This window comes from Cannabis sativa, chromosome 7 (genome assembly GCF_029168945.1).
Source record: "Cannabis sativa cultivar Pink pepper isolate KNU-18-1 chromosome 7, ASM2916894v1, whole genome shotgun sequence".
NCBI classification, from domain to species: domain Eukaryota; kingdom Viridiplantae; phylum Streptophyta; class Magnoliopsida; order Rosales; family Cannabaceae; genus Cannabis; species Cannabis sativa.
Window position 1 is genome coordinate 56,419,199 of NC_083607.1, and position 20,446 is coordinate 56,439,644.

General features: G+C 35.0%; 1 protein-coding gene and 1 long non-coding RNA gene across 3 annotated transcripts; one reads left to right on the top strand and one right to left on the bottom strand.

Moving 5' to 3' along the window:
* Positions 1-1,268: 1,268 nt before the first annotated feature.
* Positions 1,269-18,181, bottom strand: LOC115697399 (ABC transporter C family member 12). 2 transcript variants are annotated; one of them, XM_030624383.2, is made up of 28 exons: positions 18,024-18,181; positions 17,329-17,729; positions 16,938-17,116; positions 16,596-16,635; positions 15,931-16,087; positions 15,611-15,725; positions 15,448-15,528; positions 15,312-15,336; positions 15,055-15,111; positions 14,393-14,458; positions 13,859-13,933; positions 13,683-13,790; positions 13,414-13,548; positions 13,110-13,216; positions 12,932-13,025; positions 12,514-12,681; positions 12,174-12,314; positions 11,513-11,713; positions 11,306-11,404; positions 11,059-11,211; positions 10,428-10,810; positions 9,973-10,153; positions 4,861-5,184; positions 3,294-4,050; positions 3,051-3,172; positions 2,409-2,654; positions 1,825-2,251; positions 1,269-1,578 (listed from the first exon to the last, which is right to left on the bottom strand). In XM_030624383.2, exons 2-28 carry the CDS (start codon positions 17,659-17,661, stop codon positions 1,481-1,483), a joined length of 4,872 nt encoding a protein of 1,623 aa, XP_030480243.1. In that variant the 5' UTR covers positions 17,662-17,729; positions 18,024-18,181; the 3' UTR covers positions 1,269-1,480. The 2 variants fall into 2 exon arrangements, with proteins under 2 accessions (XP_030480243.1, XP_060974992.1); XM_061119009.1 differs by having other exon boundaries at positions 17,355-17,729; positions 18,024-18,180.
* On the top strand, positions 2,650-3,175 carry LOC115697414 (uncharacterized). The gene is made up of 2 exons (XR_004007953.1): positions 2,650-2,877; positions 2,991-3,175. It is a non-coding gene; the product is annotated as an uncharacterized LOC115697414 (long non-coding RNA).
* Positions 18,182-20,446: the final 2,265 nt, after the last annotated feature.

Below are 20,446 nucleotides of genomic sequence, written 5' to 3' on the forward strand. Positions count from 1 at the left end.
AAAACAAAACTAGTTCTACAATAAAAAACCTCATAACACAATACCTCATAAAATAGATTATAATTTTTTTTTTTAAAAAAATGGAGAATAATTTCAAAAAATATTGAGGCATAAATATGAAAAGAACCAATTATATAACAAAATGAATAAACACAAATAATAACTCAAATATAATATAAAGAAATCGATTATATTTATCAATTAGTTAAAAATTTAAGACAAAAAAACTGGTTCCGTAAAGCAACTAAGATAAAAACTCACACACAAAAATCAGTTAAATAAAATAGCTCAAACAAAAACATCCATTCAACATGTTCCAACCCACCAAATAATTATACCCATACCATATCTACCTCCAAAAAACTCATTCATTATGTCAGATAATAAGTTCTATTTTAGTTATAACCGGTTTGAGTTATTTCGTATTATTTGTATTTATTGATTATAACATTGTTATAGAACCGGTTCTAATTTAATTATAATTAGTTTGAGTTATTTTATTTTATTTGTTTTTATTCACATTATGTTACAGAACCGATTATATTTCAATTATAACCAGTTTGAGTTATTTTGTGTTATTTATTTTCATACATTATATTATAAAACCAGTTCTATTTTTATTTATATTTAAGACATCAACTTCTTGTGACTTTTTCCGGTGATGGTGACTTTTCCGGCGATGATAACTTTTTTGGTGACTTTTCCGACGACACTAACTTTTTCGACGAATTTTCTAGCACCAGCGACTTTTTCGGCGTCAGTGACTTTTCCAGCACCAGTGATTTTTCCGGTAAAACTTATTATTGTTTACAAATATGAAATTTCTATCTTTTTTATAAAAATATGGCATAAAAGAACTAATATAAATATAAAAAAGACTAAAAAAAACCCATAACCCCTTACCATTATTTTTATGTCATAAAAAAATAAATATAAAAAAGTAAACTCTAATATTTTCCCATGTATAGTGTAATTTTTACTAAGCAAAATAGTGTGAACTGAAGTAGACACTCCTACTCCCTTGTCATTTACTTCTGGTTCCACCCTGCACACAAGAAAAGCTAAGGAACCAGTATCTTCATTAAGCTTTACAAGTTACGAGTAACCCCCACTCTCCTCCCTCCATATTACTTGGTGGAAATTCAATGGCAAATTTTTTTACCAACAATCATGATGGTCCAAATTGTCATTAGTGGGAAACATGGAACAACCTATGAGTCACCCAATATGCTTTAGCCATGTGGAGAGGAATATTGGCACCTTATATATTTTGTTTTTGAAAAGAAACTTCTTTCTTTTAATTTTTCTTCAATTTAGTAATACTATAAATATATATATGTAATCACCAATAAAGATTCTTCATTCTTTTAATTTTTCTCTTATCTCAAAGCCATTTTTAAGGAATTGAGGGATTTTAATTTCTTCAAATTTTAAGATCAAAAGTGAAAAGAAGGAAGTGGTTTTGGTTCAACTGCGGACCTTATATTTCAGGTTGGTCCCAGTCTAAGGATGTGTCTTCAAAATTATTTTCAAACCGCTGAAGTCTACTTTGAGAGAGCCTGCTCATCACAGCAAGACCTGAAACATAAATTCCAGTTTTTGATGAGAAAGAGTTAGATTAAAAGCATAATTATTCTCCTGACTCTGAAGATTTTCATGTTTTAGAAGTTTTTTAACAAAGAGATTCACAAGAACATGATGAGAACACAAACAAAATCCAAGAGAGAATTGAATTGACACCAAAGAATTTTCAGGGAAAATAAAGATTAAATAAATTTATGTGTTGTTTCATGAATTGTGGTTGCAGTATAAGTAGATATGTACCTTCAACTATTCTGTAAAGAGCTGACCACCAATTATCGCTTGGAACCTCAAAACGGTTTAGTGCTTCATCTATATCTTGCTCGTATTTCCCCTCCAAAACTCCTTGCAGTGTTACGACTGCATCCTTTGTTTTCAAGAGGATATTGCTCTTATCTTCAATATCAGATTGTTGAAGATGATTCTGTGAAGGAGCTAGAGAAACAGTTAGCGCATACTGAGCAGCAGCCTTCCATTGGGACGAGGCTAGCCATCGCCTCTGGTTTATCAACTGCTTGTGCTCTAAATCACTTCCTGTCACGGTCGGTTTTTCTCCTAATACTAAGCTACGTAAGTAGTCAGCATTGGCAGGCCCTGTACTTTGAACCATTCTAGAGAATGAACTTTCTTCGTTCGATAACAGTTTCTCGGGGGAATCATACTCAAGAAGCTGGAAGGTAACATTTAGAATCCACTGTTAGAAAACGATATATTTGTACAACCAAACATAATTTCTTGCAAGCAGGCATTATATTTTGACTACTAGAAAAATGAACATTACAATAAGAAAATGATGAGTTTGAGAAAACACAAAGGTTTCCATGTACCTGACCAGCATCAAGAACAAGAATCCGATCACTATCAATTATGGTATTTAATCTGTGAGCAATAATCAACATAGTACAGGATTTAAATTCTTCGCGAATTGTTTTCTGGATAAGAGCATCAGTACCAACATCAACAGCTGAAGTTGCTTCATCAAGAACAAGTATCTTCGATCTTCGTAGCAATGCCCTAGCAAGGCTTATTAATTGCCTTTGTCCTACACTGAAATTCTCTCCTCCTTCAAGAACCTAGACACGAGCAGAAGAAGACAGGTTATCTTCCATTCCATTTAACAAGTTCCATCTTTCTTTTCTTAAACAATAAGGTATTGAGCACAAAGATACTTCATAAGCTTCAAAAGGATGACAAACGACACGCAATGTGATCAACCACATTGCTGTTTCATGCTTATTATTTTGTTTATACGCATTCAAATTTCAAGATATCATGTGGCTATCACATTTATTCTTGGTAAGCATTTATTTCCAAGAAATAATACATCTGACTGTTCTAAGCATTCTTTACAGTCAACAGAAGTGAAAGACAACACTTTTAACATATCACTGTAACTATCTTGAATGCAGAAAAGAAAAAAGTAATCATCATCTTCAATATTGTAAATTAGGGTATGTGTATGGGTATACCTCTGCATCCAGACCGAAAGGGTTTCTTCTAATGACATCCTTAAGATGCGCTCTCTCTAATGCCTCCCAAAGATCAGCATCATTATGCTCACAAAACGGATCAAGATTAAATCTTACCGTTCCTGGAAAGATGAATTTATCATTAGAATGACACGCTTTCAACAAATTCTACATACCAGGCGTACAAACACAACAACACATTTAGGATAAAAACCCAGGATTGATTGATTTTACATTGCATACCTGAGAAAAGGATGGGAGATTGTGGTATGATACTAAGAATTTTTCGCAAATCTGTCAGTCCAAGCTTACAAATATCACAACCATCAATTAAGATTCTTCCTTTTTCCATTTCAACTATCCGGAATAATACATTAAGCATGCTAGATTTTCCTGCACCAGTTCTTCCAACTATTCCAAGCTTTTCCGTTGGAGAAATTTCGAAGGATAACCCATGCAAAACTGGAGGAAGTCCAGGCCTATAACGCATAACAACACTCTCAAACTTAATAGATCCCGATGATGGCCACCCTGGTGGGGGTCGGTTGCTTTCAATTATTTCTGGAGCCTCAGAAGGCAAATCAATATATGTGCCAACACGCTCCACAGCATTCAAACTATTTTCAGCTCTACTTGCTTGTCTTAGTACGCCACTGAGAAGATTTGTGATATTTAGAGTATAACTGAGAAGTAGACCCATTGTTGATGCATATACTTCTTGATTATCGGCTCTCCCATTCTGCAGAACAGCAAAGCTTGCTGTCAACCAGATCATGATACCTCCTAATGTTTCCAACCTTATGGAAAGCCAACGATTTGAACTGAAGTTTGCAAGAGTGAATCTGATATTATTGTCCATAGACTTCCCATTTATGTTGGCCATCCGATCATACGCCTTGTATGCACGAATAGTAGACAATCCATTTAGTGCTTCTCCAAATTGTGCATAAACAGGAGATCTTGTAATGGAATCCATGCGTTTTACTTCACGAGCTGTACTCTGTGTGCATATGATTAAAACAAAAGGACCCATTTTGAGTAATACAATCCAACAGAATGGTTAACAAAAAAGACATACTTCATTTCATATTGGTTACTTAATTCCAAATTTGCATAAATATAATTATTTTCAAAACCATTTTGATAAATAGTGGCCAAAGCTCAAAGCTCAATTTTTTTTGAAAAAGAGAAAGAGATTACTTGTCTTGGCCTCCCCCCGTTATGAATTGATACCCTCACTTATGGCGGAGGAAAACCGTGGTGAACAAAATCTCTATTACTAAACCATTGATAATTTGTTATCATTATGATTTAAGTTGCGGGCTCCTTCAACCTCCATTTCTATGGCACATGTTTTGCTATATTTCAACTGGGTTAAACTAACAACTATACAGTACAGAGACACACAAATATCTCTATATCAATCTTGTAAGACTGAATATTATCTGACATTGTAGGCTTCATTATACTTTCTATATCCATATTGGGGGATGAAATAATAAATTTTTTGATGATACAGAGGACAAATAAAGTTTCGGGGTAGCAACTTGGATTTAACGAGCTAAAGGATTTAAGGGTGTATCATTTCCTGATCTTAGTAGAGATTGGGCAAGTTTCTGTACTAGTTATGTCTTTTGTTTTGCTTCTTTTTAATCTTGATATTTCCCAAGTTTTCCTCCACCAATTTTTTAATAAATTTGGTAGGAAGCCACACAAGGACATGTGACTTTTGTCTTTTTCTTTAATTAACTTTTCTTAAAAAATTATTGTGTGTACATTTGGAAAAAACACAGCAAACAATTAAGCATACCTGATAGTACAAATAGGCCATATAGAACAGGATCATAAGTGGCATGATGGCCCAGAGGGATATTGTGCTAACAATGCCTATCAGCACAAAAGTTGAAAGAAGCTGCCACACCTGACCCAGAAACCCATTCATTAAATTTGCAACATTTCGATCTACATCACCTAAATCCTTTGCAAATCTATTGATTATCCGTCCAGTTGGATTAGTGTGGAAGAAAACCATTGGAGCTCTCAATATTGCATGTAACATGGTGTCGTGCAATCTTCTGGCCGCACGAAGACTAGACATGATTAACCAAAAAGAATTTGCCAGTGTCACAGACACCTGAATCAAACACAGGAGCCAGCAATTAACATGGTGTCGTGAAATGTGTTTCTACATATGCCCAGTTTTCATTTTATCTGTTTTCAAAGATGAAAACACCCAAACATTTATACATGTGATTGTATCCCAACCCTTTTACCAACAGCATACAAAAAATATTACATGTAATGAATAGTGAATACAATATACTACTGTAGACATTTCTTACATAATTTTGAATTCAATGGGGTACTTAAAAATCTATCAAGGCATGTTGAAAATTGTAGCAATTTGGGAATGATACTTCTAATCTGATATTATTGATGAAAAATGTAGCCTTTATATAGGCTGATTACATAGTAGAATTAGGCAACAATCAAGGAAATTAGGAAAAAATACAACCTAAACTAAGCTGTCAAAAACACCCTAAATATAACTGTACAAAGCTATTTACATAGATATTTCTACACTCCCCCTCAAGCTGAGTTGTATATGTTATACAAACCCAGCTTGGATTTAAATTCTTCAAAACTTGTTCTTGGTAGGGCATTTGTTAGAATGTCAGCGATTTGTTTCTTTGTAGGGATGTAGTTGAGTTCAATGATCTTTGAATTCACCTTTTCCGAAATGAAGTGTCTGTCTATCTCAACATGTTTAGTTCTGTCGTGGTGAACTGGATTTTTAGCAATGCTAATTGCAGCTTGACTATCACTATACATTTTAAAGGACTCGGGAGATTCAAACCTTAATTCATTCATAAGCCTTTTGATCCACATCCCTTCACAAATACCTAAGGCCAAAGCCCGATATTCTGACTCTGCGCTACTCCTTGAGACTACAGACTGCTTTTTGCTGCGCCAGGTAACTAAATTACCCCATACATAAGTGCAATAACCACTGGTTGATCGTCTGTCAGTCAGCTCTCCAGCCCAACTAGAGTCTGTGTAAACTTCCAAGTCTCGATTGTTGTATTTTCTGAAGTGCAAACCTAGACCTGGTGTCATTTTCAGATACCTTAGAATACGATACACCGCTTCCAAATGTTCCTCACAAGGATTGTGCATATGTTGACTAACAACACTGACAGGAAAGGCGATATCTGGTCTAGTATGTGAGAGATAGATTAGTTTTCCTACTAATCTCTGATAGCTCCCCCTCTCTACTGGAGTTGAATCCTCTCTTCGATTAGCTTTCAAATTTGGATCCATGGGAGTGTCAACCGGCTTGCTCCCAATCATTCCAGTTTCCTTTAGAAGATCTAGGATATACTTTCGTTGAGATATAACAATTCCTTCTTTCGATCGAGCTACTTCCATACCAAGAAAGTATTTGAGGGTTCCTAGATCTTTGATTTCAAAAGCTGAGGCAAGAAGTCTTTTGAGATCTGAAATTTCTTCTGTGTCATCTCCAGTTAAGATTATGTCATCCACATATACAATGAGAATTGCTAGCTTTCTAGTTGGAGAGAACTTGAAAAATAGAGTATGATCAGCCTGGCTTTGAGTATATCCATGTTTGATAACTAACTTTGCAAATTTGTCAAACCATGCCCGAGGTGACTGTTTCAAGCCATAAAGGGATTTGAGAAGTTTGCACACTACTCGACCACTGTAGTGTTTCTTCATCCCTGGTGGAATTTCCATATAGACTTCTTCTTCGAGATCCCCATTCAAAAAAGCATTTTTTACATCCAGCTGATATAAAGGCCAATCACAATTTACAGCTAGTGATAACAAGATTCTTACTGTATTAAGTTTGGCGACGGGAGCAAAGGTCTCCTGATAGTCAACACCATATGATTGAGTGAACCCCTTGGCGACAAGTCGAGCCTTGAATCTGTTGATACTCCCATCTGAATTATACTTGATGGTGAAAATCCACTTACAACCAACTGTCCGCTTTCCTTGAGGTAACTCAGTGACAACCCAAGTACCATTCTTCTCAAGGGCATTCATTTCTTCATCGACTGCACTCTTCCATTTAGGATCTTTCAAGGCCTCATAAATGTCTGTGGGAATCTGAATAAGATCAAGAGAAGATACAAAAGCTCGATACATAGGTGTTAGTTTCCCATAAGCAACATACTTTTGAATGGGGTGATTCGTACAAGTTCTGACACCCTTTCGATGAGCAATAGGAAGGTCGAGATCATCAATAGTAGGAGAAACTAACTCATGAGTCACAAAATCCTTACCTTCATGATTTTCAAGGTTGAGAGGGCTATGATGAGTGTTTGAACAGCTCTTGTCTTGCATGTTGGCCTCTATATTCCCAACTTTCCTCCTGCTATAAACACGAAGTTCTTTGTTACCTATTGCTTGAGTTTGAAGTGGTGGTGAGTTTGAAAGAGTGTTTGGATTTTCTGAAGAGGAAAGTGATGTTGGATTGAATGTAGAGAATGACGGGTTTGATGTGTTTTCTGGAGATGAGTTGGATGTGTTTTCTGGAGACGGGTTGGATGTGTTTTCTGGATTGATATCCAATTGGACAGGGAAAAGAGGCAAGGAAGGCAAAGGTTGAGCACTTTGATGTTCGTGCGCCATAACATTAGATTGAGGAAAAACAGCTTGATGATTCTGAAGGATTTCCCAAAACTGATATTCATGTGAATGCTCTCCCTGAATGCCAGATTTGGGAAAGAAAGGTTGATGTTCAAAGAATGTGACATCCATAGTGATATAAACCCTTTTTGAAATTGGAGAGTAACATTTGTACCCTTTTTGAGTGTTGGAATACCCGATGAAGATGCACTTGTGAGATTTTGGATCAAGTTTTGTTCTGTTGTGATCATAAACATGAACAAAGGCTGTACATCCGAAGACTTTGAATGGAAGATCTGAAGAAAAAGCTGAGATATGAGGGAATGTAGCAAGTAACAAATTTCTTGGGGCTTTGAATTGTAATACACGACTAGGCATACGATTGATGAGGTAGGTGGATGTGAGTAAGGCTTCCCCCCAAAACTGTTTGGGAACATTATTTGAAAACATGATAGATCTAGAAACTTCAAGAAGATGCCTATTTTTTCTTTCAGCCACTCCATTTTGTTGCGGAGTATCAACACATGAACTAATGTGAACAATTCCTTGATCTAACAAGTATGGACCAAGTATGGAGTTGAAATATTCCTTTCCATTATCAGTTTTCAAGATTTGAATCTTTTGGTTAAATTGATTTTGAATCATGGAATGAAATTTTTGAAAAATGGAAGCAGTTTCAGATTTTTCTTTCATAAGGAAGGTCCATGTTGTCCTAGTATGGTCATCAATAAATGATACAAACCATCTAGATCCATTAATATTTGTTACTCGCGATGGTCCCCAAATATTACTATGTATCATTGAAAAAGGTCGGGAAGGTTTGTAAGGAAGACTAGGGTAAGAGTTTCGAGTATGTTTAGCAAGTTGGCAGACTTCACAATAAAAGAATTTTGGTCTTTTGTGGACAAATAACTGAGGGAACAATTTTTCAAGATAACCAAAATTTGGATGTCCAAGCCGAAAATGCCACAACATGACGAGATTTTCATTCGAAACAGACACAGAATTGAAAACTGAATCTAAATTAGAGTAGTTACCACAACTTGGTGTATGAACTTGTTTACTTTTAGAAGAAGCCTTGAGAATATAGAGCCCATCATGCATTTCAGCACTGCCAATCACTTTTTCCGAGCCATCAACCTGAAATTTACAAAGATTTGGATAGAATTTAGTTACACAATGTAGATCTCGAGTAAGTTTACTTATCGAAGAAGATTGCAATTCAGTTTAGGGACAAATAGAACAGATGAAAGGAGAAGGTCATCTGATAATGTTACAGAACCAGTCCCTATCACTGGTGTGAGAGAGCCATCAGCAATTCTAACTGTTTGGGAATGAGCACATGGTTTGAAGGTGTTGAAGAGTTGGAAATCACCCGTCATGTGGTCAGAGGCCCCTGAATCAACTATCCAAGTACCTTTGTTGGAGGTAGCAGTAAACGTGTGAGATGTAGAACCTTGATGACACACTATACTAGCATTTGCCTTGATTAAGGGAGATTTTGGCTGTTGTATAGACTGTCGAAGAGGATTCATTGAAATGAAGCAAAAAGAAAATGAATCTAGAGAAAAACTTAGCCAAAGAAATAATCTGTTGTAGCGAAGAACCGCAGATGGAGAGTCACAGCCGAAATAGGGAGTGCCAGGGAGGAAGACGTCGAAGAAACGAAGGCCGGAGATGTCTCACGCGCCTGCACGCGCGTGGCGCGTGGGTGATGACGTCGGAGGATGGCGGCGCGTGTGGCTCACGCGCCACTGTTATGGACCCCGAACTTTGGGGTTTTGCCGATCGGTGCTGTGGTAAGCTTTTTGGATAGGAGGTGAGATTAGAAGAGGACTGTGTACCAGATTTCTAAGATTGTGCCTCAAAGAACTAAACCCTAATTTTTTTTTAAAAAAAAAGGCAGAAAAAAAAACGATTTTTTTTTTTTACTACAAATGCTCTGATACCATGTAGCAATTTGGGAATGATACTTCTAATCTGATATTATTGATGAAAAATGCAGCCTTTATATAGGCTGATTACATAGTAGAATTAGGCAACAATCAAGGAAATTAGGAAAAAATACAACCTAAACTCAGCTGTCAAAAACACCCTAAATATAACTGTACAAAGCTATTTACATAGATATTTCTACAAAAATAGTTAAGCATCAAAACCATTTAAACAGCTGAAAATGGCACGCTTAGGTAGATGACAAGCGCAAACGAGAGAATGAGATAAATTGTAAAGAATAACATAACTCGAAATATATATCAATATCACACACCTGCCCAAATGAAAGAAGTGCATATATGAGAATGTAGAATCCAGGTTTATAACTTGTTGATTTGCTTTGATCTGTCCAAAAACTTAGCCACGTGCTACTTGAAACTCGAAGAACTTCTGTCGATAAATAGCAAAGTAAGAGAACGATGACCACCCACATGCCTCCTAGAGCATTTTTATACCTGAGCAAAGGACAAGAATGAATAACTAAATTTGCAAGATATCATAATTAGCCAGACTTGTAATGTAGGGAAATAATTCACATTGCAGCATTGATATAAATTTGTCAAATTTCAATTCAGGTTCTATGTTTGAGGGTTCCAAATTAATCATAGCACGTTTTACTGATACCGGCACATGCAAATGACATGCAGTTCCCCACTGAAACAAGACAAAACATAAAAGATAAAGTAACGATTTTCAAATTATGTTTCTTAGATTAATGCATGATGTTACCTCATCAAGACAGTCCAACTGACAATGCCTGTTTCTCGTTCCTCTTGTTTGATCAGAACAGACTTCCTCAATTTCCCTCTCTTTGAATTGATTTCATCTATAGAAGAACCATTTGCCTCCCCATTAGAAGCTGGAATCGAACTTTTCTGGGAACTTCCACTATCCATATTTTCTTCTATATTTTCTCCCATCTTCCCTGCATTTTCCATTAGCTTTTGGAACAATTTTCCATTTTTAGTCAGCTCCTCATAGGTTCCCTCCTCTGCAATCATACCATCAGATACTAGAATGATTCTGTCAACTTGAGGAAGGAAGTGTAGCTGGTTCGTGACAAGTAGTCTAGTTTTCCCTTCTAACTCTTGTTTGATACAGTTGTTAAAAACCTGGAGATGAAGTGACCATACATGATTAAAAATATGACTTTTACAAATATATCAAGACAATAAGAGAGACCAATTCAGTATCGGTATTAAGAGCCCTAAAAATTGCAAGAAGATCTAATGAGCATCAGCAACGGAAACAAAGAAAAATACAAAAATAAAAGACTTTGGTTGTTGGTGTTACAATCCATTATAGTTACAACTCAAATATAAACATAATTGGAAATGCAACATCAGTAAGACACAAATACCTGTCTAGCAACACGAGCATCTAGAGCACTTAAAGGGTCATCAAATATGTATACATCAGCTGCAGAATATAAAGCTCTAGCCATTGAAATTCTCTGCTTTTGTCCACCACTAATATTCACACCCCGCTCACCTATCTCTGTTAGATCGCGCCCCTTTAAAATAAAACGAGGAAATGATAATATTTAGCCATCAATTGGCATTCCATATAAATGAGCAAGCTATTACATAAATTCATATCCACTCAACTGGAAGTATATCAAGATCATGATGTAATTCGGTTACGTCAATAGCCTTCCAATATCTTGTAGATTCAAATTCAGATCCAAATAATATGTTTTCTCGTACCTGGATGGAAGAACAACATAAAAATTAAAACACATAATTTAGAATTCAAAAGGTTGTAATATGTACAATAGAGGGGCCAACTAAACTAGAAATTTTGAAACAACTCACAGTTGCATTGAAAATCCACGAAATTTGGGGAACATAAGCAACACTTCCTCTCAATTCAATATGTGCATTCGACACAGAAGGTATTTCGCTTATCATAGCTGATATCAGTGACGTTTTTCCTTCTCCAGTCCCACCCACAATAGCAACTAAGCTACCGACTGGTATATCCAAATTAATATTTGATAAGGTTGGTTTATCTGCCTGAAAATAGGGAAACCTTTACCATCATTTCCATTGGAAGTTATCATAGGTAAATAAACATTATGCACATGACTAATAGCATTAGCATATATATGCACCCATACATATATGTATATATATTTTATTTATAGCATATTTTCTACATCTTGAGAAATTTCCTAAATTAGCTATCAGTAAATGAGACTTGTGCCTTGGGTGTCAAGAGTGCCTTAGCAGAATTTCAAAGTTCACCGTAGCACTAGCCGATAGATTTAGGAGATTTTTCAAATGTAGTAAATATTTTTATAATGTATGTTAGCCCAAGAAAGGTTATGAGGAGGTGTTGACAAAGGTTAAGAAAGCTGTAAGGCTCACATTGAAGAAGTCTACTGAGAAATATTCCTATATAATTAGTAGGTAGTACTGTTTGATAAACCAAATTATATTATATGCAAAAAAGTATAGATGTTGAAAAGTTTACCTTTGCGTCCCATGAAAAGTACCCATCCTTAATTGAGATGGCTGGAAGCCCAGGTTCAAGAGGGGGGTTTGGTTGTAGAGTTCTCTCTTCAGCTAAGAATAGCTCCTCCAAACGCTGTAATGATATATTTGCATTCACAACCTGTCAAAGTAGAGTCATATCATAAGATATAGCAGAGTCACGCCATAGTTTTATTCAACCATCGATGAACAAAAAAGAGAAATTGATAACGCATAGCAAAACTCAAAAGACAAATACTAGAATATTTATTTGGTGATGCTACTAAGGCCAGCCAAAAAAGAAAAAAGAAAGAAAAAATAGACATTATTAGAGTAAATACCTGACTTAATAGATTAGGCAGCATGTTCAGTGGAAATCGCAGCACTGCAAAGAGAGAAAGTGATGTGAATGCCCTTGCAGGAGTCAAATCCCCTCCAAGCAACGTAAAAATTCCAAATGATACCACCGTTACAACAACTGGGATACTGTTTAGTATAAAGCTATTAAACTGCAATCAAAAAGAAACTATTAAAAAAATTACAGTTATGAAACAGGACAAATCGAACATAGCTTGCTCTCTTTTAGAGACTTGATCCCACATTATTATTATAATTATTTTTGCAATCTAAATATCCTTTCTAACCATATTTATGTTTCAACTACTATCTACGAGACTACAACGTAGCATCATGAAATTTTGGCCTTTAAAGATAAACTAAAACAGATAATTAAATTTCAATACTAGTTTTCACACATACAGCAGCTAGTAATTGAGCTTTACGAAACCATGATAGCTCATCATTTCGCATATCTTGAACACGAGACTGGAAGCTTCTTTCCCATGCATAGCATCTGGAACATATTCAGCAAAGTGTCAGAATATTTAGTTCTGATGATATGAAGCTTTATAACAAAAATAAAAGATAAAAACCATACTTCACAATATCCATGGCTGAAAGAATTTCATTCATGAGGCCAACTCTCTTGTCAGTGCGTAGTAATCCTTCTTTGGTGAGTTTTCTCATTTTGGAAAGTATAATTGTCTGTTTTGACACAAGGAAAATCATCTTATCAAGAATCAAAAGGGAGTATGCTGAAAGAAATGAGCATGTTTGATAACAAAATATCAAACCAAATACAATACACAACCCTTGATGCTGCATTTAGCTTTCACTGTTTAGATGAAGAAACAGAATTTCAAATATTAGCAAGGTAGCAATGAAACCATTAGTGTATCTACCTGGACCGGGAGCATGAGAACTAGCATTAGTGCCCCAAAAAGAGATGCGACTCCTAATTGCTGGTATAGAAGAACCAGAGCTATGATAATACGAAATGGAGATGACCATAATCCATGAAGTTGTTGGCATATTTGCTGAAAAATATTGAACATGGCATAGTTATAATTTGATTAATGGCCTCTGGCCCCAATATATTTTTTATGTGTGATTGTAAGTATATAACTAATAAAAGTACACAAAAAATAGAATTTATCTGTAGCATATTTACCTGAAGTGAATTAGCATCTGTTGTAATCATATTTGTTATCTTCCCTGTAGAGAAATTCTTGCGACTCTCATGAGTCAATCGTAATGATTTTCTAAATATAGCAGCCACCTAAAAATTTGGCAGAATTAGACAATATAACATAATTTACAGTAGTAACATAAAAGAGAGGATTTTACCAAAGTTGATCTAAGCCGGAAACCAACACGCATAACATTCTGGAAATATTGAGATTCAGTCAACACCCCAATAGACTGAAAAAGTTAAAATCAACTACTCAATAAACAAGTTAATCGTCACAAATTTACTCTGTTCTAATCTGATTAAAAAGATCATTTAATTCTGTAAATGAACACAATCAGCAACTCTAGTTTCCTTCTGTGCCTATCTTCTATGAATTAAAACGTGAAGAAATCTAAAGAAATTAAGGGAACATCTAAGAAAACATCAAACTTCAGTATAAATTTTCATCAGTGCATGACTCAAGAAATCAGATAATCATATTTTGCAATTTCGCAATCACATATAATTGTTCACAAAGCCAACTTTAGGCATTGTCTACTAATTTTATTCGCAAACTTGGCAATTCATACAAAAGTTAATTATAGGCAAAGTCCATAAAAGTGATTAAAATATTCAGACTTCAACTTGCCACTAGTTTTGTACAGAAAGTACATTACTTTAATTGAGTAAATGAAAGATAGAAGCCATACCACTCCAGCAAAGATTAAGAAGGCATATATATAACCGATCCAAGCTGGATCCCCTCGTTGCATGGACTGCAGCTCGTAACAAGACAAATAGAAAGTCCATAATTCAAATTCAAAAACTACACTCTACAATGCATAACACAAATATGATGGTAAAATGGATTGAAACAGATTTCGTTTCACATTGAGCTAATTTATTGTTACTATGTCAACTATATAGCTTGATTAGCTTCTTTTAAAAAAAAAAACTTATGTCAAATTATCTTGGGCTAATAACAAATTATCTTCAGTTCCAACCATAATCTTGGTGCATAAATCAACTTTTAGACCATATATTTTTTTTTTCTTTTTCACTTTATGACAGGTATAACACCTGAAATTTATTTACCAAGACAAGATTAATAAACATTTACAGACCAAGTTACTATATTCTCATCTTGCAAAATGAGAGGCTTCCGATTTTAAAATTATTCTCACATAAAAAAGATGTCACTTTTCCTCCTTGCATTATTTTTTACAATTATCATTTTTTCCATAAGAAATTAAGTATTTTACTTTCAAAGCAAAAGAAAAACATATGCAAACAAACTTTAAATGGAAAAGACCTCTTTTGGAGCTACAATATTGAAGGAAAGTTTTTTAGGCTTGCCAAGAAAGGAACTAACCTGTAGGAGATGACTCAAAACAACGGGCCCCACAAACTGAGATAGGTCATATACAATCTACAAGGAGTTCAGAGCAAGATTAATAAGCATCTTGAGTCAGTTAAACATGAGACAAACATTGTTTTCATAAGCATCTTGAGTTAGAGCAAGTTTCAATCATTATGCACTCTTTTTCATTTTAAAAAAATGTAGAGTTTCTAATTTTAAAAACAATTGTGACAAGTCTTAGAAAGAATAACAGGGAATAAGATCATTACCTTGAATAGGGCTCCATACCAAAACCTACATACAACATTTTGTAAAGAAGGAAAAAAAATTAGATGGAAATAAAATTATTATCTATTGGTTAAGTTAGAAATGAAAGAAGAAAAAAAACTACTGCTAGGTCAATACCTCCCTCCAAGACTACGATTCAGTGCTCTTAAAAGCCACGGGTTGGACCTTTGAGATTCTTCAACCCAACATCTCTGGAACCTGAAAAATGAAAAGCATAATTCATATAATGATATTGTTTATGAAAAAAAAAAACATGTATAACACATTAAAAGAAGCCAACTTTTTAATCAAAGTCTCAGTTTGATCCCATGAGTCTAACTTCCAGACATCTTTTTCAGTGATCGGTTTTCTATAACCTTTCTGCATGAGTGGGGTTATCCATCCGAAATATATTTCTGCAGTAGCGTGTTATAATATCAGTTAAAGGATTGAAGGGGAGTTTAGAGCCAAATGAAGGGTAAATATAATTCTAGCAAAGACAATGAAAAGGGAAATATATAGGACACCATAAGCATTTTCTTACTGCTAATGACTATTTTAATACAAGGGACACCATATGAAATCCAGTGTTTAAACCCGATACAAGCTTAAATTACTTACTTGAAAAAAAATTAGCATGCCTCTCAGGACAAATATTATCTCCACCAGGTAGTGCTTCATATTCAGCATTGTCAATAGACTCGGGTTGAATCACAACATAACCAGGATAAGGGTCCAAGTTTGGAAGATATATGGCAAGAAGAATTCCCAACAACACCTATACAAGAACATTAATGCAATGACACATCAAATGTAACTCGAGGAAAACAATTTAACTATTCAGAAAAGGAGGCCAATATCTTGATGTAGGTTCAAAATGTAAGATAGGTTCCAACAGCCTTCCATCAAAACGTTCTAGATTACAAAATGCTATGTTGTATCATCCACTTTACATGCCCTTCGAATCCAAAACTGGTAACATTCTTGATAAAAATTTGAGCGACAAGCAGTCACTTAATCAAGGCAAGGCTAGGTATTGCACCATTTATGGCTTTGACTCAAGAAATTTTTTCTCGTGGACTGTCATTGTAAGTGTAGTGTACTTCCATTTTATCACTTATATGATTACTTAAGACTAAGGCAAGATGGGTTCTCAAGAATTTTAGGGTGTGGCAAAACACAGCTCAGGTTGCACATCACTTAAAATTTTGATGGTAAACAAGCTCATGAATAAGCCAAATTCTTTGCCAAATAAAAGAAAAGAACAAAGACGAGAGGATACCAACCTGGACAGGGACCGTGCTTATGTAGAGATAGATTGCATATCTGTAAAATAAAGATAAAACATCTATAAGCATGTATTTTATCTATCTTATATGAATAAAAAAAAAGATCCTCCAGAAAATATTTAGTGCTTCCAATTTCATCACTGTCAGTTGCATAACAATTCAAGGGAACATAAAAGCAAGAAAACAATATAAAATATCCTCAGTGCAGATATGAATACTATTGATTGCTCATATTCACTTCCATCTGCTTGAAGTCAAATTAAGAGGTCAAACTATTTGTATTTCAAAAATCACATTGTGCGAAAAGTATATTATTCGGTGAATGGGAAAAGAACTAACCCAGTGTAGTAATCCCTAACTGAAAAGATAAGGTTGACCACCACAGCATCTGCCACCAACACATAAATGACTCCAAATCTCACATACCACCGGAATTCACGAATGTAAACTTTAGTTTCCAGTCCAAGCATAACCAACAAGGAGCCCCAAGCAAGAAATTCAATAATCAAAGATGTTATCTGTGAAAAAAGAGGTAAGTTAAATTGCAAGTGTTAGTTATCAACATTAATCTCAGTGTGACATATAATCTCTGCTAGAAATGAAACAACTACCAAACTTTAAATTTCACTCTTCCAAACTTCCAAAAGTGATTGTAGGCTATCAACTCAGAATTTGAAGTACATTCTTATATATAAGACAAAATAATTCACCAAAATGACTGAAAACCCACCTCAAAAGGAGACAGATCAGTCTTACCATCCAGATTAAAGAGTGAAATATCCAAAACCCATCTTAGTAATGGATTGGCAGTGGTGTATGCAGCCAGCAAACCCAACAAGTAATTGTAGTAATTTGACCTCAAACGAAACCTTTGTGCTTTGGAATTCTTCTTGATTAGCCATATTCGATATAAACAGAGGCCCAGAAGAACCAAATGAGAAAAGGAGTCCACCAGGGAGTCAATTGCACAAGGTGTATACGAACCAAAAGCACTGTCAACTAGTCTTCCCCAAAACCCATAAGCTTCTGGCTGACAGTACCAACTTAGTGGCTTAAACCCCATATTTGCTCCTCTTGAAAACTTCACTTATGCTTGCTAATCACTATGTGTTCTTCCACATAATACACTTCCTACAACATAAATCCCATTTCCACAATTAAGACTTTGTAATTAAATTATTCAACATATATAGAAATAATAAAAATAATCAAGTGGGTTTCAGAGTAAATATAACAAACAGATAGCAAACACTGCGAATCATTAATTCAACAAGTACACACAATTCAGCTCCAAAAACCAAAGACCCAGAAACCATTAAGCGGGAAAATTAGTTTTTTTTTTTTGTTCAAACATTTTCCCATCATAATTCTCAGCATCCAAACAGTGAAAACTAATAAAAACAGAATAATCAATGATAACCGTACCTTTGTAGATGTAGATTTCTTCTGTTGAAATGAACAGAGTTCACTACAGTCCTCACAACAACAAGTCACATGCATGGATTGGATACAGTATAATATACAATAATATAAAGACGACCAGACCAGACTTTGCATACTGACAAAACAACCGAAGAAAACAAATTTCAGAAAAAAAGTTTCTAAAAATGAGAAACAAAATAATAATGCTAATGAGAAAAAATTATATAACGTCACGGCTTACGTAAATTAAAACTGCATAAATATGTATGATTAACATTTTAAAATTATAATGCATACAGGCAATTTATATATAAATTATTATGATTATTGTTTTGTTGGTGTAATTAAATATAAACTATAGAATAATTATTATAACTTTGCTTTGGTGGTATCTTCCACTAATAATAATAAAGTTTTTATATATTTTGAATTATTAATAATTTTGAGATTGCGTTGCATGTGTGTGTAGTATAGGAGAAAAGACAAATATAGATGTGTAAATAAATTATAAAGAATTAGAAAAGACAAAATGCTTGAAATAGGCTAATAATTTTTGAAGGAAAAAGTGACTCTCTCTCTCTCTCCATGGACCATTATTAGTCCATGACATGACCATGAGGTGGTCACTCCAAAACACTCTTTGCTTAATTTTTTCTCTTGAATAGGGACTCTATGGCAAATTGGAACCACTAGTTTGCTTGTTTGCTTCTATGTGATTGAACTCTACAAGGGTCACTATTATTTATATTTATAGTTACATTCTATTTAATAAGTGATGTTTTAGGATTATGTGATATGTAGTTGGATTATAAATCAAGAAGGGTAATGGCTAAAAGCTCACTTTTTTTCGAATATATAAACAATTAAACCAGTAAAATTAATTGTAATTAGACAAAAGTATTTTAATAATTCAAGGAAAATTTTTAACGGTCAAAAAAATTTAAGAGGTATGATTTTATACATATCAAAATTTAGGAAGAAAAATCCTAATTAGCCTTATTAAAAAAGAAATTTGAGAAATCATGCTGAAAAATAACATATGGTATTTAATTAAACTAAAAAATTACACATTGTAAAAATATGTTAATTTTTCAATTTCCTCCAAAATTACCCCTAACTTTTCAGTTTCCCCCCTCCTCTCTAACAACCTTCTCTCTCCCTCATTCCCTCTCCATTCGAACCCAAAACCGTCGAACCCACCCCCTCCATTTGAACCAGACCCCCTTCCCTCTCCAATCGACCTCAAGCTCCGATTTACCCTCTCGACCCCAAGCTCCGACGACCCTCTCGACCCCATTGACGGACTACCTCTCGACCCAATCGATCCGAGCAACCACGAGACCCACTCGAACCCCAACAACCCCAATTGCACCAACCCTAGGTTTGTTTTTTGGGAATTTTTCTTTTAATTTCTCCTTTAAAATGCATTAATTTGTGGATGAATCTGTTATTGAACTGAAAGTTGTGATATGGGTTTCGAGCTATAGCTTTTTTCTAGTTTTGTATGTTTTGTGCGATACTATGCGATTTTATGTGCGATTTTGTGCAATATAATACGAGTTAGTATAGGGTTTGTGTGTTTTGGATTTTTGAGCGATATTGAGTGATATTGTGCGATTTTTGAGCGATATTATGTGAATCAGTAAAGGTTTATGGGTTTTGGATTTTTTTAAGCGACATTTATGCGATTTTAGTGTTATAAGTCTTGTTAGAATTAGAAATGATGTTTTTGGCGACTTCTATGCGAGTACTATGCGATTATTGTGCGATGTTTACTAGGCAGTTTGCAATTGAAGCTTATAAATTTGTTGTTGTGGTTAAGCGATTTTAAGCGATGTTTTTGTGCGACATATGTTCGATTTTGCAATTTTAAGCGACTTTTGTGCGAGTTTTATGCGATATAGTCCAATTAATAAGAATTTTCGTTTGAATTTGCAGATGGCTCCAAAACTCATTCTCCCCTTGGCTGAGTATTTTCCTGGGCGTATCACTTACAGAAGGAATGGGTACTTTACTTCAATTAAAGCTAAGTTTGAAGCCTTTAACTTGACGGAGAGGGTGAAGGAAACTCCTTTTGGAGTTTTTTGGAATGCCAATGATCTGAAATTCTCCAGGGTGATTGTGCATCAACTGCTGTTGAGGAAAAAGAAAGTGAGTGAGGTGAAAAATGATGAAGTGTGGTTTTACGTGGCTAAAACTGAAGCCAGATTTGGGCGGTCTAAGTTCGGTTTGATCATCGGCCTAAAGATGAGCGGTGGCCCCTCACAGAAGAATTCAATATACTATGTGAGTCTGATCGGATACTGCAGGACTACCTCAATAATGCCAAAAGGGTCACTTTTAAAACCATTTGGCTAGCTTTTGAGGCGTGCGATGTGGCAGACAATGTGTACAAGCTGGGGCTGTGTGCATTTGTTGAAGGTGTG